The sequence below is a fragment of the Anopheles marshallii genome, chromosome 2, assembly GCF_943734725.1.
Source record: "Anopheles marshallii chromosome 2, idAnoMarsDA_429_01, whole genome shotgun sequence".
In the NCBI taxonomy this organism is placed as follows: domain Eukaryota; kingdom Metazoa; phylum Arthropoda; class Insecta; order Diptera; family Culicidae; genus Anopheles; species Anopheles marshallii.
In genome coordinates, this window is record NC_071326.1 from 52,687,225 (window position 1) to 52,699,453 (window position 12,229).

The 12,229-nt window shown below is 42.9% G+C and overlaps 3 protein-coding genes across 3 annotated transcripts; 1 reads left to right on the forward strand and 2 right to left on the reverse strand.

Annotated features, from left to right (window-relative positions):
- Window positions 1-533: 533 nt before the first annotated feature.
- Window positions 534-2,182, reverse strand: LOC128709559 (signal recognition particle 54 kDa protein). Its single transcript, XM_053804565.1, has 3 exons — window positions 1,398-2,182; window positions 1,068-1,329; window positions 534-1,001 (listed from the first exon to the last, which is right to left on the reverse strand). Exons 1-3 carry the CDS (start codon window positions 2,180-2,182, stop codon window positions 534-536), a joined length of 1,515 nt encoding a protein of 504 aa, XP_053660540.1.
- Window positions 2,183-3,449: 1,267 nt separating this feature from the next.
- On the reverse strand, window positions 3,450-11,787 carry LOC128718136 (Y+L amino acid transporter 2). The gene is made up of 5 exons (XM_053811809.1): window positions 11,603-11,787; window positions 10,747-10,942; window positions 4,387-4,757; window positions 3,841-4,290; window positions 3,450-3,780 (listed from the first exon to the last, which is right to left on the reverse strand). The coding sequence occupies exons 1-5, from the start codon at window positions 11,785-11,787 to the stop codon at window positions 3,450-3,452; spliced, it is 1,533 nt and encodes a 510-aa protein (XP_053667784.1).
- Window positions 6,666-8,380, forward strand: LOC128707741 (prolyl 4-hydroxylase subunit alpha-1-like). The gene is made up of 3 exons (XM_053802699.1): window positions 6,666-7,982; window positions 8,058-8,223; window positions 8,256-8,380. The coding sequence occupies exons 1-3, from the start codon at window positions 6,666-6,668 to the stop codon at window positions 8,378-8,380; spliced, it is 1,608 nt and encodes a 535-aa protein (XP_053658674.1).
- Window positions 11,788-12,229: the final 442 nt, after the last annotated feature.

Genomic DNA, 12,229 nt, shown 5'->3' on the forward strand with positions numbered 1-12,229 from the left:
CCAACACTCGATTTGAGCGAAGCGTTATCTTGGCGTTATATGGAAACTCATTGATTAGGGACACATAAATTATGTTTTTAATGGATACTATTAGAAATATATATATATTATAATAGAAAACCTTTCCCTTGATCCTTTCCGAAAGCGATTGAACCAAGTTGTGTTTAAATCCTGATAAGGAGTTGTACATCGTTAGCCGTCAACATCTCGAGTTTGCAACACTACGTGCGAATTGCCCAATATTACTGTAATCCATTGCAGTATATTCAGGAATCGTACAATTGATTTCATAAACTCACAGTAATAATGCAATGACAGAACGTAATTGTTACGTTTTCAACATAGGATAACAAAATCATACCATTTATTCGTAGCGATCCTACCAATGTGCCCTAATGTGTTTGCACAGATTAGTAAAATAAACACTTTTCACGTTTCAATCACCATACAGCAGGTTAAAGAACGCAAAAAGTACGGCAGACACCCAATGCTGCACTCTACTCTCTGAATGCTCTACTCGGATGGTCTTCTATCTACTTACCACCGAACCCACTCATTAGATTACCCAGACCGCCCGCACCTTGCTGTAACTGTCGCATCATGTTTTGTAAACCATTCATACCACCCATCTGCTGGAACATGCGGGGATCGATCATCTTTGCCATTTGTTGATTTAGTTTGGCCATTTGTGTTGGGTTCACGTTTTTCGTCATATCGCCACTCTTGAATAGTCCCTTAATACCGCCCATCTTTTTGATGACTGCCGCAAATTTCGTGTACTGTGATATCAGATCGCGCACTTCGCGCTCCATCACACCCGATCCTTGCGCTACCCGTGTAACGCGTGTTGGCTGTTTGCTGAACAACTTCGCGCCATCCTTGTTGTCGAGCTCGCCGTCCGACATTGAGTCCATCATCGTCATGAGACGCTTGATTCTCGCCATGGACTCCTGTTCGCCACCCTTCGTCATAAAATCTTGCGAAAAACCGGGTATCATTCCCTGCAAAGTGGTAAGCATGAAAGTGAGTTCTACGTAATCAATGTTCAACGATAACACACAACATACCATGATCTGCGAGAAAGGGCCCATCTTCATAATGTTCTGGAACTGCTCGTACATGTCTCGAATAGTAAATTGACCATGTTTGATCTTATCGATAAGCTCTTCGTTGTCGTCTAGCTTGAGTTCATTAACTTTGTCAATCAAACCTTCGATATCGCCCATGCCAAGCAGTTTGCTAATGAAAGGTTTCGTCTTGAACGGTTCCAGGTCGTCAATGTGCTCGCCAGTGCCGATGAAGATGATAGGAGAGTTTGTCGCTGCCACTCTGCGCAACGAAAAAAAGAAATGAAATCGCATCCGTATGACGTACAAACTACACAAATCAACACTTACGCCGATAATGCACCACCTCCTTTGGCGTGCCCGTCTAGCTTCGTAATTATGACCGAACCAATGTCCACCTTCTCTTTGAACGCTTTAGCCTGGGCCTCACAAGCCTGCCCAATAGTGGCATCCATGACGAAAATAATATTATCCGGGTTGACCGCGTTGGCTACAGCCAACATTTCCTCGAAAAGCGATTCCTCCTGCTTGTGCCGACCACTCGTATCCACGATGATGAACTCGAAACCTTCCTTTTTAAACATTTCCACTCCGTCCTGTGCGATGGTGACTGGATCTACTTCCGTGTAGCTTCCGTAAAACGGAATGCGCGCCTTGGTGGCGTTTTGCTTTATCTGGTCATACGCACCAGCGCGAAACGTATCCGCACAAACCAAACACGATTTCCAGTTCTTCTTTTGATAATGGTACGCCAGTTTTGTACACGTTGTCGTTTTGCCGGATCCCTGCAAGCCTACGAACATGATCACGTTCGGACGTCCCTTGATCGGTTGGTATGGTTTCACGCCGGGATCAACAAGCTTGACAAGCTCCTTAAACACGGCCGACTGAATCATACGTCGCTTGTTCAATCCACCGGCCATTTCGTCAAAATCGATCACAGATCGTACATTTTCGCGCAGTTTCTTCACCAGCCGAATGTTAACGTCTGCCTCGAGTAGTGCCGTGCAGATTTCTTTCAGCATGGAATCTAACACCTCCTCATTTATGATCGTCGCTTTGCTGAGCGAATGCAACGCATTCGTAATCTTACGCCCTAAATCTGCTAAAACCATCTTGACGATTTAAAGCTGTAATAAGCGCTACCAAAAAAAACCCACAAATTTTGTATCGCGTCGGAAACACCTCCGATCGTAAGGGTTGACTATTGTCTACCAATGACTCGAGGGGCCAACTCACGCGAGGCTTTCTGGTTTTTCTATGTCAACACGAAATACTGCAAAACGAATGTGTTGCAACTAGTTCATGATCGTGTTGGTATCCAGAAGTGCACTAAAGCCACTACAAAACGTTGCAAAAGGATGTAAATTTGCACTAAATCCGGGATTGCGATGACACGCAAATGGCTAGTAGGAAAATATTTGTTTGGAAGAGCTCGTGTTGTGCCAGCAGGACAACATTTCTGCTAGCTGTCAAATCACTGTGAACGTTGTGGAGGAGGTTATGCCATCGCGATTGTCAAACGACGCAATTTATTTTTTCAGACTGACAAGTACGGGTCTTCGTGAAATTAGAACCAAACGTTTGTAATGAACTAACAACGCTATTGGGAATGATTTCCTATAAAGGTAACGACAACTGTGAGCTGTATGGGAGTTAAGGGCAAAATCTTGTTTGAACAATAGTTATGAAACTATTTTGGCCCATTTGTTGAGTACGACATACAGAAATTAGATAGCTGCGCTACGCACGCCTCCAAGGCATGGATTCTACGATGAGCCAGGCGATGAACTCATTATCGTAATTACAGGCTCTGTCTCCCGTCGTCACGTCATGTTGAATTCAGCACCGAAAACAACAAATTCAAACAACAATGCTTATTTATTTCATATTTATCTTAACTACTTTAAGTACATTGATATAAGCAAAGATCGTAGAGTAAACCTTCAGCAGAAACTACTTCGTCGCAGATACACGGTGTATTGTTTTGTTCACGAGTTTTGTCGGTTAATCTTTACAGATTAAGACCTACCTTCTGTCTGTATATTTTTTGTACCCTACCCTTAAAAAATTTGAAGATTTTAACTTGTTCTTGATGGGCTGCTGTTCTATCTTCGTTTCTTTTTAAAGCACTGAAATCAATATGTGAGATTCGCATTTACAAATGTTAGTATAAAAATGAACATCTCATGTTGTGGACCCAAAATTTTTTTCTTTCGAGTACCACTTTTCTTAAGTAAAATTGCGAAGAAACATCACTTCATCATCCGTTTCGTTGGCACTACCGCTGGAAGCAGTCTCAGAATCGTCCTGTGTTAAATCCTTTTTGAAGCAAGAAATCAAGTAAGCGTATTGATATTCAACCCCTCAGCAGCTAGTAGCCTAGCGACTAACGCTTTTGTCCTCAATGCTCGTTTGCATTTCGGAAAACTCTCGTTCCCGTTTTCGATCGTGATGACAGTCGACAAAGGCTGCATTAAACAGTATCTGGCAGCCACGCTCGATCCAACGCATGATCACGTTTTTCGTTTGTTTGTTGCTGCGCCACACAATGCACACGTAGTACACAGGAACTCCGGATAATGTTATTGCAAGTCCAACGAGCAGATTGAATGGTTCGGTAAACGATGGTAACAGCACCAAGCCCAAACAGCAGATGAGGAAGATTATTGGAAGGGCCAAATTTACTTTAATCGGTCGTGGCATGTTGGGCCTGAAAGAATAAACATTCATTAATATGTTCGTGTACAAGTTGATGAACTACAATTCATACTTTGAAACCCTCAACCACAACAATCCGGCAATACTGGCCGCAACGGAAAGCCAAAGGATTTGACTGAAATAGTTGATGAGTACAAATACGTTGGCCGAAAGCAGCATGATGATCGAAGTGATACAGGTGAATATAAGCGCCGGAATTGGTGTTTGTCGGTCAACATGAACGAGCGAGAACCATGCTGGCAAATGTCCTTCCTGGGCGCCAGTAGAGAACAAGCGGGCCGATGTGAACAAAATACCATTTACTCCACCGAAGGTGCTGAGGGCGACGAAGATCGGTATCAGCCAGGCGACAGAACCAAACATACGATTACCGAACGAAACGGCCACGGCAATCGATGCGAGCATTTCTTGCCGCGATACCACCGCAAAGTATGCCATGTTGACGAAAACGTAAATACCGGTCACCATGGGCATTGCGATCCATATAGCTCGCGGAAGGTTTCTGATAAGGGAAAGGGAAAAGAGCGGTCGAAAAAAAATCAAACGCTTTATAATGAATATACTCGAAAACACATAGTTTAAGCCTTTCTTTACTTACTTGTACGGATTTTCTAGCTCTTCCGTAACAAAGTTCAGATAATTCCATCCACCAAAGGCAAACAGCCCGGAGTAGAAAGCGTAAGCAAGGCTGGATAGTGCATAATCCCCTTCCCAGGGATTGTGGAAATTGTCGAGCGACTCCGTTGCCATAAAGTACATGCCGGCCAGAATGATGGACACGAGGGCAGTTAGCTTTGCGATGGTAAACACATCCTGTATCTTCATTGCCCATTTGGTTGAAATGCAGTTGATGGCCGTCAGGAAGCACAGACAAACAGCCGCCAGAAGGCGCACCGCATTTTCTGGAGCTTCACAATCTTCGAAAAACGGTCTCACCGCGTACTGTGCGAAGGTTAATGCTACGATTGCCTGAAACGAAAATATAAATAAAATATAAATATAGATGCGAATATATCTGTTCCGTAGTGCCGTATTTACAAAATTGTTATCGCTTCAATAATTATTATTTTGAGATTAGCCCCGCCAAGCTCCCAACATATTGTTACAGATATGTTAACTGTGGCAGATCAATCCCCTTGCAGGCCCTGGGCGGAATGATAGTTTTGGCACGTATTTAAAAAATTCTGGGGGGAGGGTGGTTTGGCCATGATCAAATTTAAAAATTGTTTATGGTGGGTGGGGAGGGGGGGGGGCGGTTTGGTTAGCTTAGAGGCCCTCAAATGGATGGATTTGTTGACCGGGGGAGGAGGGGGATTTTATTCCAATTTCTTCAGAGTCCTCTTGTGTTACTCTTTGGGGCCCCCACTAGTACTTTTAGACTTTATACACTTTTCCTAACAGCTTTTTCCGGGGCCCGCTTCACGGCGAGGCCCTAGGCGGCCGCCTACTCCGGCCACCGTTAGATCCGCCACTGTATGTGAATAGCATTCAATAGACATGATGGTATATCTAAAATTTACACTGAAAAGATATCATGTTCGAATGAGGCCTAACATTCATTAAAGAAATGGTCCAAGGTCGAATAGTTATCTAATATGAGTTCGCGTAACTGTAGGCTTCAACAGAGGCAAAACAGCGGTTGCAAAACCTGTTGCTGATTACTGAATGCATGCGTAATCGTATCACCTTGCATCTACCTTTTACATATTCAATTGCTTTGGTTCTTATGGCAGGAAATACGATAATTTTCGTATTAACAATGTAAGTGCTGTTGTGGAATATATTAACTACATTCGACGACAACTACTCCATGAACTAAAGCCATTTCTTCAGCGATAGTAACGCACTAATGCCACAGACGATCATGCTTACCCCGGTTTTCTTAAAGCGGATGCAACTGACTCACATGATTATGACCTTTAACTTCACAAATCCACAGCTTTGCGTTAGTGCTTTGCTCACATTATGTGAAGGTAAATAGAAATGCTTTGGAATGCGTGGGTGTAATATTAAAAGCAACAATGGGCGTCTAACTTCGTAATCCTCACAATAAAAGTTCTTCAACGTTTGTGAGACCAACATAACCCCATGAGCCTCCAAACAAGGTATTTTTTGCTGCGAATGACAATGCCTGAATGGAGGGCAACTATCTGGATGGGTTTTGGTATCAATAGGCCGCTCCCGAAAATATACGGCTCTGGGTACAATTCAACTCACTGATAGCCAGTAATGATGTTTAAAAAAAAAAGGTTAAAGATTTCAACTGCTGACGAACTGCCAAAGTAATAATGATTTTCAAGTTGTGTCAATAGGTACTTTGTTTGAGTATTCCCTTATTGTAAGATACATACGGTACATTAAGGGATACATATTACATCATCGAACCATCCATTATCGCATCAATGTAAGATAGCTAAGTTAATATAACGTACCGTAGAACTAAAAAAAAAACTATGCACCATGTAAACTGCATGGGAGTCGTTCGAAGTACGATTGTTCCGGTTGTGCATAAGGTTGCACGATCATGTTTTTTGTGCCTTGTACAATGTTTTTTTGTAACTTGTACCTTGATAAGGGATGTAATCGTATGTACATGATCTTTCGATAAAAGGACATTATTTTAGAAGTACAACCAAAAAGTTCGGTCATAGCGATAAGATAAGCAGAGTTGAAGCAGCTGTGCAGAGGTGGCAAAGGTTTACCAACTAACCGCTACATGCAGTAATTGAAAATTGGGCCTCCATAGTATTTTGGACGCTGTTGGTCTAGTGCCACTTGTCATCCTTACTTTGTACAGTGTGCATAGACATTGAACGTGGCTCATAGCTTGTGTGGTTACCATCAGCACGAAGTTGATTGCGGGATACCAGAGCAGCAATGGCTGTTTCAGCAGTGACAAAACTTTTAGCTTTATCCGTTAGTTGGTGGCTGTTTTGCAATACGTGGATAAATGTGCATGGAGAATATTTTTCCTCGATCGAGCAGATGCGGCAATTACTAAAGCTCGAAAAGACATTTCTAGACAGTCTCGACCGTTACATTAAACTGCACGAGCAAAAGATCGAGTTCTTGCACCGGCAGCGCGATTGGTTTGCGAAGGAATTAAATGCGGGATTAAAAAATGAAGTTGAATATACTTCAAATCCAACGAGCGCTTTCCTGCTGGTTAACCGGCTTGTCAACGATTGGGAACGTATCCGGGTGTTCATGGATTTGGACGTCGGGGTAAAGTTACAGAACAACACCGAAATGCCCACCAGTGACGATGCGGTGGGAGTGGCGGAGGGTTTGGCCCGATTGCAGGATATGTATCAGCTCGACACGAAGGACATGGCAAGCGGTAAACTGCTCCATCGGCAGATTGGCCGCCAGCTGAGAACGGCCGAATGCTACGAAATCGGCAACAAGCTAACGACCGCGGCAAACTATCGGTACGCTGTTAGCTGGTTGCGGGAAGCATTGCGCTTGTGGACAACGGAAAGCCCTGGTGTTAGTAAGGTGGAGATCATGAACTCCCTTTCTTACGCACTCTCCCAGCAGGGAGAGTACGACGAGGCCCTAGAACTGACCCAAAAAGTGTTAAAATTGCAACCGGACAACCAGCGGGCACTGAACAGCAAGGAGCCGCTGGAAAAATGGATCGACTACAAGAAACAGTACGGTTTGCCTCCGCCAGTACCGGATGCAAATTATCGACTCTATCCCAGCTTGTGTCGTGGTGACTATCAACGCCCTACTAAGGACGTCGCCAAATTACGCTGCCGGTACGAACACAATCGGACACCGTTTCTGCGCATCGCACCGTTAAAGTTGGAAGAGCTCAACCACGATCCTGTTATCGTTGTGTACCACGAGGTGCTATACGACAAGGAGATCGCCACACTGCTCGATATTGCCAAACCGTTGTTACACCGCTCGATGGTAGGTGATGATGCTGTAAAGAAAGTTTCTAAAACGCGCACCAGCAACAACGGTTGGCTCGATGATGTGATGCATCCAGTGGTCCGTATCATCACTCGGCGCACAGAAGACATGACTGATCTAGCCATGTCGGCTTCCGAACAGCTGCAGGTCGGAAATTATGGTGTCGGTGGACATTATCTGCCCCATTACGATTACGCCGTGCCGGAGGAAGGCAAGGTTGCTTATCCAGCGGTTGGGAAAGGAAATCGAATAGCCACCGTGATGTATTATGTGCGTCGGATTGAACTTTGACTTTGAAAGCAACATTTAACGAAAGTTATTCACATTTTACCACAATCATTTTAGTTGAGTGACGTCGCCATCGGCGGTGCCACTGTGTTCCCCGAGCTCGGTGTCGGTGTGTTCCCACGTAAAGGATCCGCAATATTTTGGTACAATTTGCACGCGAATGGAACGACCGATTCACGTACTCTACACGGTGCCTGTCCAGTGTTCGTTGGATCCAAATGGGGTAAGCACTTGTTGCGCCATTTTATCACAAAGGAGACACAGTTGCTACTGAAAGCAATAATCGCAATATTATACATATATTTACAGTGGCGAACAAATGGATTCATGAGTACGAACAGGAGTTCCGACGACCCTGCCAAATCGACCAAAATGTGTAACCGCGCAACCGTGACGATCGCATCATCCGGTGTGTGGATTGAAAGGTCCACATCATTAAAACCCATTGCGAGCAATTAAAAGGGCATGTCCAACTGTTATCACTACCGCTAACAGACCTTTCTACCAAGGAGTATCAGATTGTGAGATAAACTGAACAGTAATAACACCAATAAAGAAGGGAAAACACTTCCCACTCCCATATATGTGACCTATTGTTTTGTTCTATTTTTTCCACTCGAACCGATTGACGGTTGTCGTAGTAGGCAAAAGAAAACTGAGATAAAGTACGTAGATCATATCTTTGTCGGTACAGTAAAAGCGTTGACAAAGAATGCGTCATAAGAAAGAGTGAGGAACATAACTTGTTGTCTTGATGAGGAAGATACCAATTTCTATGACATAAAGACCGACGTTTCCTTCCTTCCCGTCATCAGGTTTATTTTTCGTATTCCTTAACCAACAGTAACCAACGTTAATGGTCGACCTACACACTGATAAGCGTTTTTTATGTTTAGTATGTTTTTTTTTTTGTTTTTCCCCAAGAAAGGCTAGCAGGTATTGCTTTTAAAATAGTATTTCATGTTTTAAAATTACCTTCCATGGACTTGTTGTTGACGTTATCTAACGTGTTTCGACCGAGGGTTTTACCTTGGCCTCACGGAAAGAGACTTTTTTTTATTATAAATAGCAACGGACAATGTGCGAACACAAATCAACCAATGAATCTGTTCAATGGTGTTATCCGAACGGGGATGCAAATCCTGCTCCCGTTAGACTAAAGTAGAATGTATGCCCTACTGACGATAGTGGTTTTGCGGTATATTTTCCGTTCTGATCCGTTACATACTGACTTGCTCAGCACGTAATGTTGTGTAACATTACGCATCAGTTATGGATGGATTTCGCTAGCACCAGCTTCGAAAGACCTTGAGCTGTTAACGGTTTTAATTTCGGTAGGTTCAGGACAAAAGTAAGGAAAAAGGAAATTTCGACTTAAATAACTGGCTATGGTAACGAATATAATATGTCGGATACAGATTTCGAGGTAATAGAAGGTAATAGAGAATAATTATTGAAGTGTTCAATGTGATCGTGTTCTTGCAAGGCGAATTGTTGTCTACACGTTTCATTACTTCAATTAATTCGCATCAGTACTCAGTACTGCTTGGAAAATATTTGTATATTTGTCCTTAATATACACAAAAAAATAGCGAAACACAGTTAGAACAATCGTACAGTTTTTAATGAACAAAGGCAAGTCATGCAGAACATAAGGAAAGTATGTTACTACTAGTCGAAATTAGTACGTATTGCTATGAAAAATATGTCATTCATTATATTATAATCAGCTTGTATCAGCTAACATAACAGACCAAAAGGCAATATTTCCTACTAAATCGGAATTCCTACTAAACCGGGATACATGAATCTGAAGGAAGTACGACAAAAAAATGGCGATAAAAGAATCGGTCTCAATCAATTCAACCCGTAATTCAATTGGAGGCAAGGAATGGAGAACTTTCCAATCAAGAAGTGGCTTTTCACTTTGTTTGTCCAACTTGCTCGAGCATTGATTGATGCTAGAGAAGCCGACAGAGTTTTGCCTGCGGGAGACTCTACGCTTACAGGCGGCAGTAGCACTTGATTGGAAGTTCATGGCCATTCGATGCTCACAACACACATGCTCGCAGTAAGCAACGAGATCATTTTCCATGAGCAGTCCACCGTTTCGTCATCTAGCGAGGAAAAACCGTAGAAAGGAGGGTGAATTTCCCGTGGTCGTGTTGGTGGTTTGTTATCGCAATCGAAAAAGGGAAAACCATTTCATTGACTACAACGTTTGCTGTTTGAAGCATCCTGTACAAGCAAATGGTTAGAATAGTTACAATTGCATATCGGCCTGGGGATTAGATGTCAATTAACCACCGAAACACAGGAGTTGCGATGTCATCTCATGATGGCTAGGAACGGATGGTGTATTATCATCCGGAGGCGATGAATAATTAATCTTTGCCACCGTGTTGAAGTACCGGTCCGAATGGATCAGACAAGTAAAGGCAACAGTTGGTTCATGATGGATTGGAAAAATGGTTTTATCTCGTATCGCTATTCTTAATCGATGATGAGGAAAAAAACAGGATATGAATCGTAGCCATTTTTTGGGTGTTTTGTGGATAATATGTTGCAGAGGTTGGGTGTTGTGGTTTAACGTATGCAAACGCTTACTTTTCCGCGCACTTTCTGTACAGGAGAATTTGAATGTGCCATCTTCAAATAGCATGTGGTTCGTGGTACAATGTAGGCCACAACAATGGGTTAAGAACAAAATAAACACGAGTCCACCCTTGTCATGGTTTCTGAGTACCTGCGTAGTTGGGCGAATAATGAGCAGTGCCATCCAGAGACGTAGAAATCCAACAAGTGGCCCGAAAGCGACCAGAAGATACGCGTAGTCTCCACCGGAGCGTGTGATGCATGTACCGAGCTCAGCATAGCAAAGGGCACCCAGCGTCGACAGGATTCCGCTCAGCGTCCAGATGACCAGGGAAGAACCGACTGACCTGGAAAGATGTACCAGGAAACGGACAGATGTGAGCTTTAACCATTATAATACACTGCAGAGCAAAGAATGAGCGTGTATGAGAATGATGCTGGTATTACAAAGCAAAGGAATGAAAATGGAAATCGGTTTCATCGTTTACGGCGTAGAATTATGTGAAGCAAAACCGGTTTTCTGTCCATCCGAAAAGAATAAAAGTAGAAGGTACAATAAAGAGGGCACATAATCACACCACGAACTTATACTAGTTTGGGTAGATACTCCAAAGATAATATCCATCGAATGCTGGCCAAGACCTGGCAAAGTTCGTTCGCACCGTTCCGTTGCGATGGTTACCGATCGAGAGAGCTTTGCTTTGGCAATGTTCTTTTCGTAACGCCCACGTACAGTTACCGATTAAATAATTTCCGTTTGTGGGATATTCTTATTCGTTTCAGAACATACATAAAAACAGCTACCCGAATACAGAAGTCCTTCTCCTTCTTCACATCGTCCTTTCTTTCGTCTTCAATTCTTGGGTATTTGTTAGTTTTTTACCAAAGCAATCATTAATTAAACGCTATGATATTATTTAAGCAACTGCCCAGATATGTAATTAATTTAGTAAATGTTCAAAACACGTGTGTAGATTTCACAAAACAACACGTAAAGCTTTTATTACCTGGTAAACACAAATACACCAGTAGGCGATATGAAGATACCAGAGCCGATAATAGTTCCCACGATAATGCCAACTCCATTGATTAGTGTGATTTTGCGTTTTAGCACAACTTTATCACATCCCTCGTTGTTGCCGATGGCTGCCACGGCTTCCGAAGCCTGTGGGACGGCGTTCTTGGCAGTCATTATATTTCCGGGTAGTACTGCAGCGTTTTCGAATGTGTTATTATTTCACTTTTTCATGACAACAAATCACCTAACCGAATATTGTTCTTGTTCGCTTCAAACTATTCACTGCACAATTGAAGAAGAAAAAAGATGAACAAATTAGTTAAATCGTCCACAGTGCACGTTCGGAGAGTGCAAGTTGTCTTCCAGATAAAGTTTTTTTTTCATGCAAACACGCGTACACGCTACCACCACTTGTGGAATGTGCTGAAGAATTAAGATTTGTCTCCGTGAAACACGGCAATCGATACTGGCCCGTCTGTCTGAGTACTAGAGCAGCGCAGCAATCACAACCTACTAGAACCGGTAGCCGGTAACATAAAACAAAATAAATTTTCTGCTCACTATATTTCTATATGGCACCGGAAATGATTTCATTCGCATCGACACAGGTACGCAC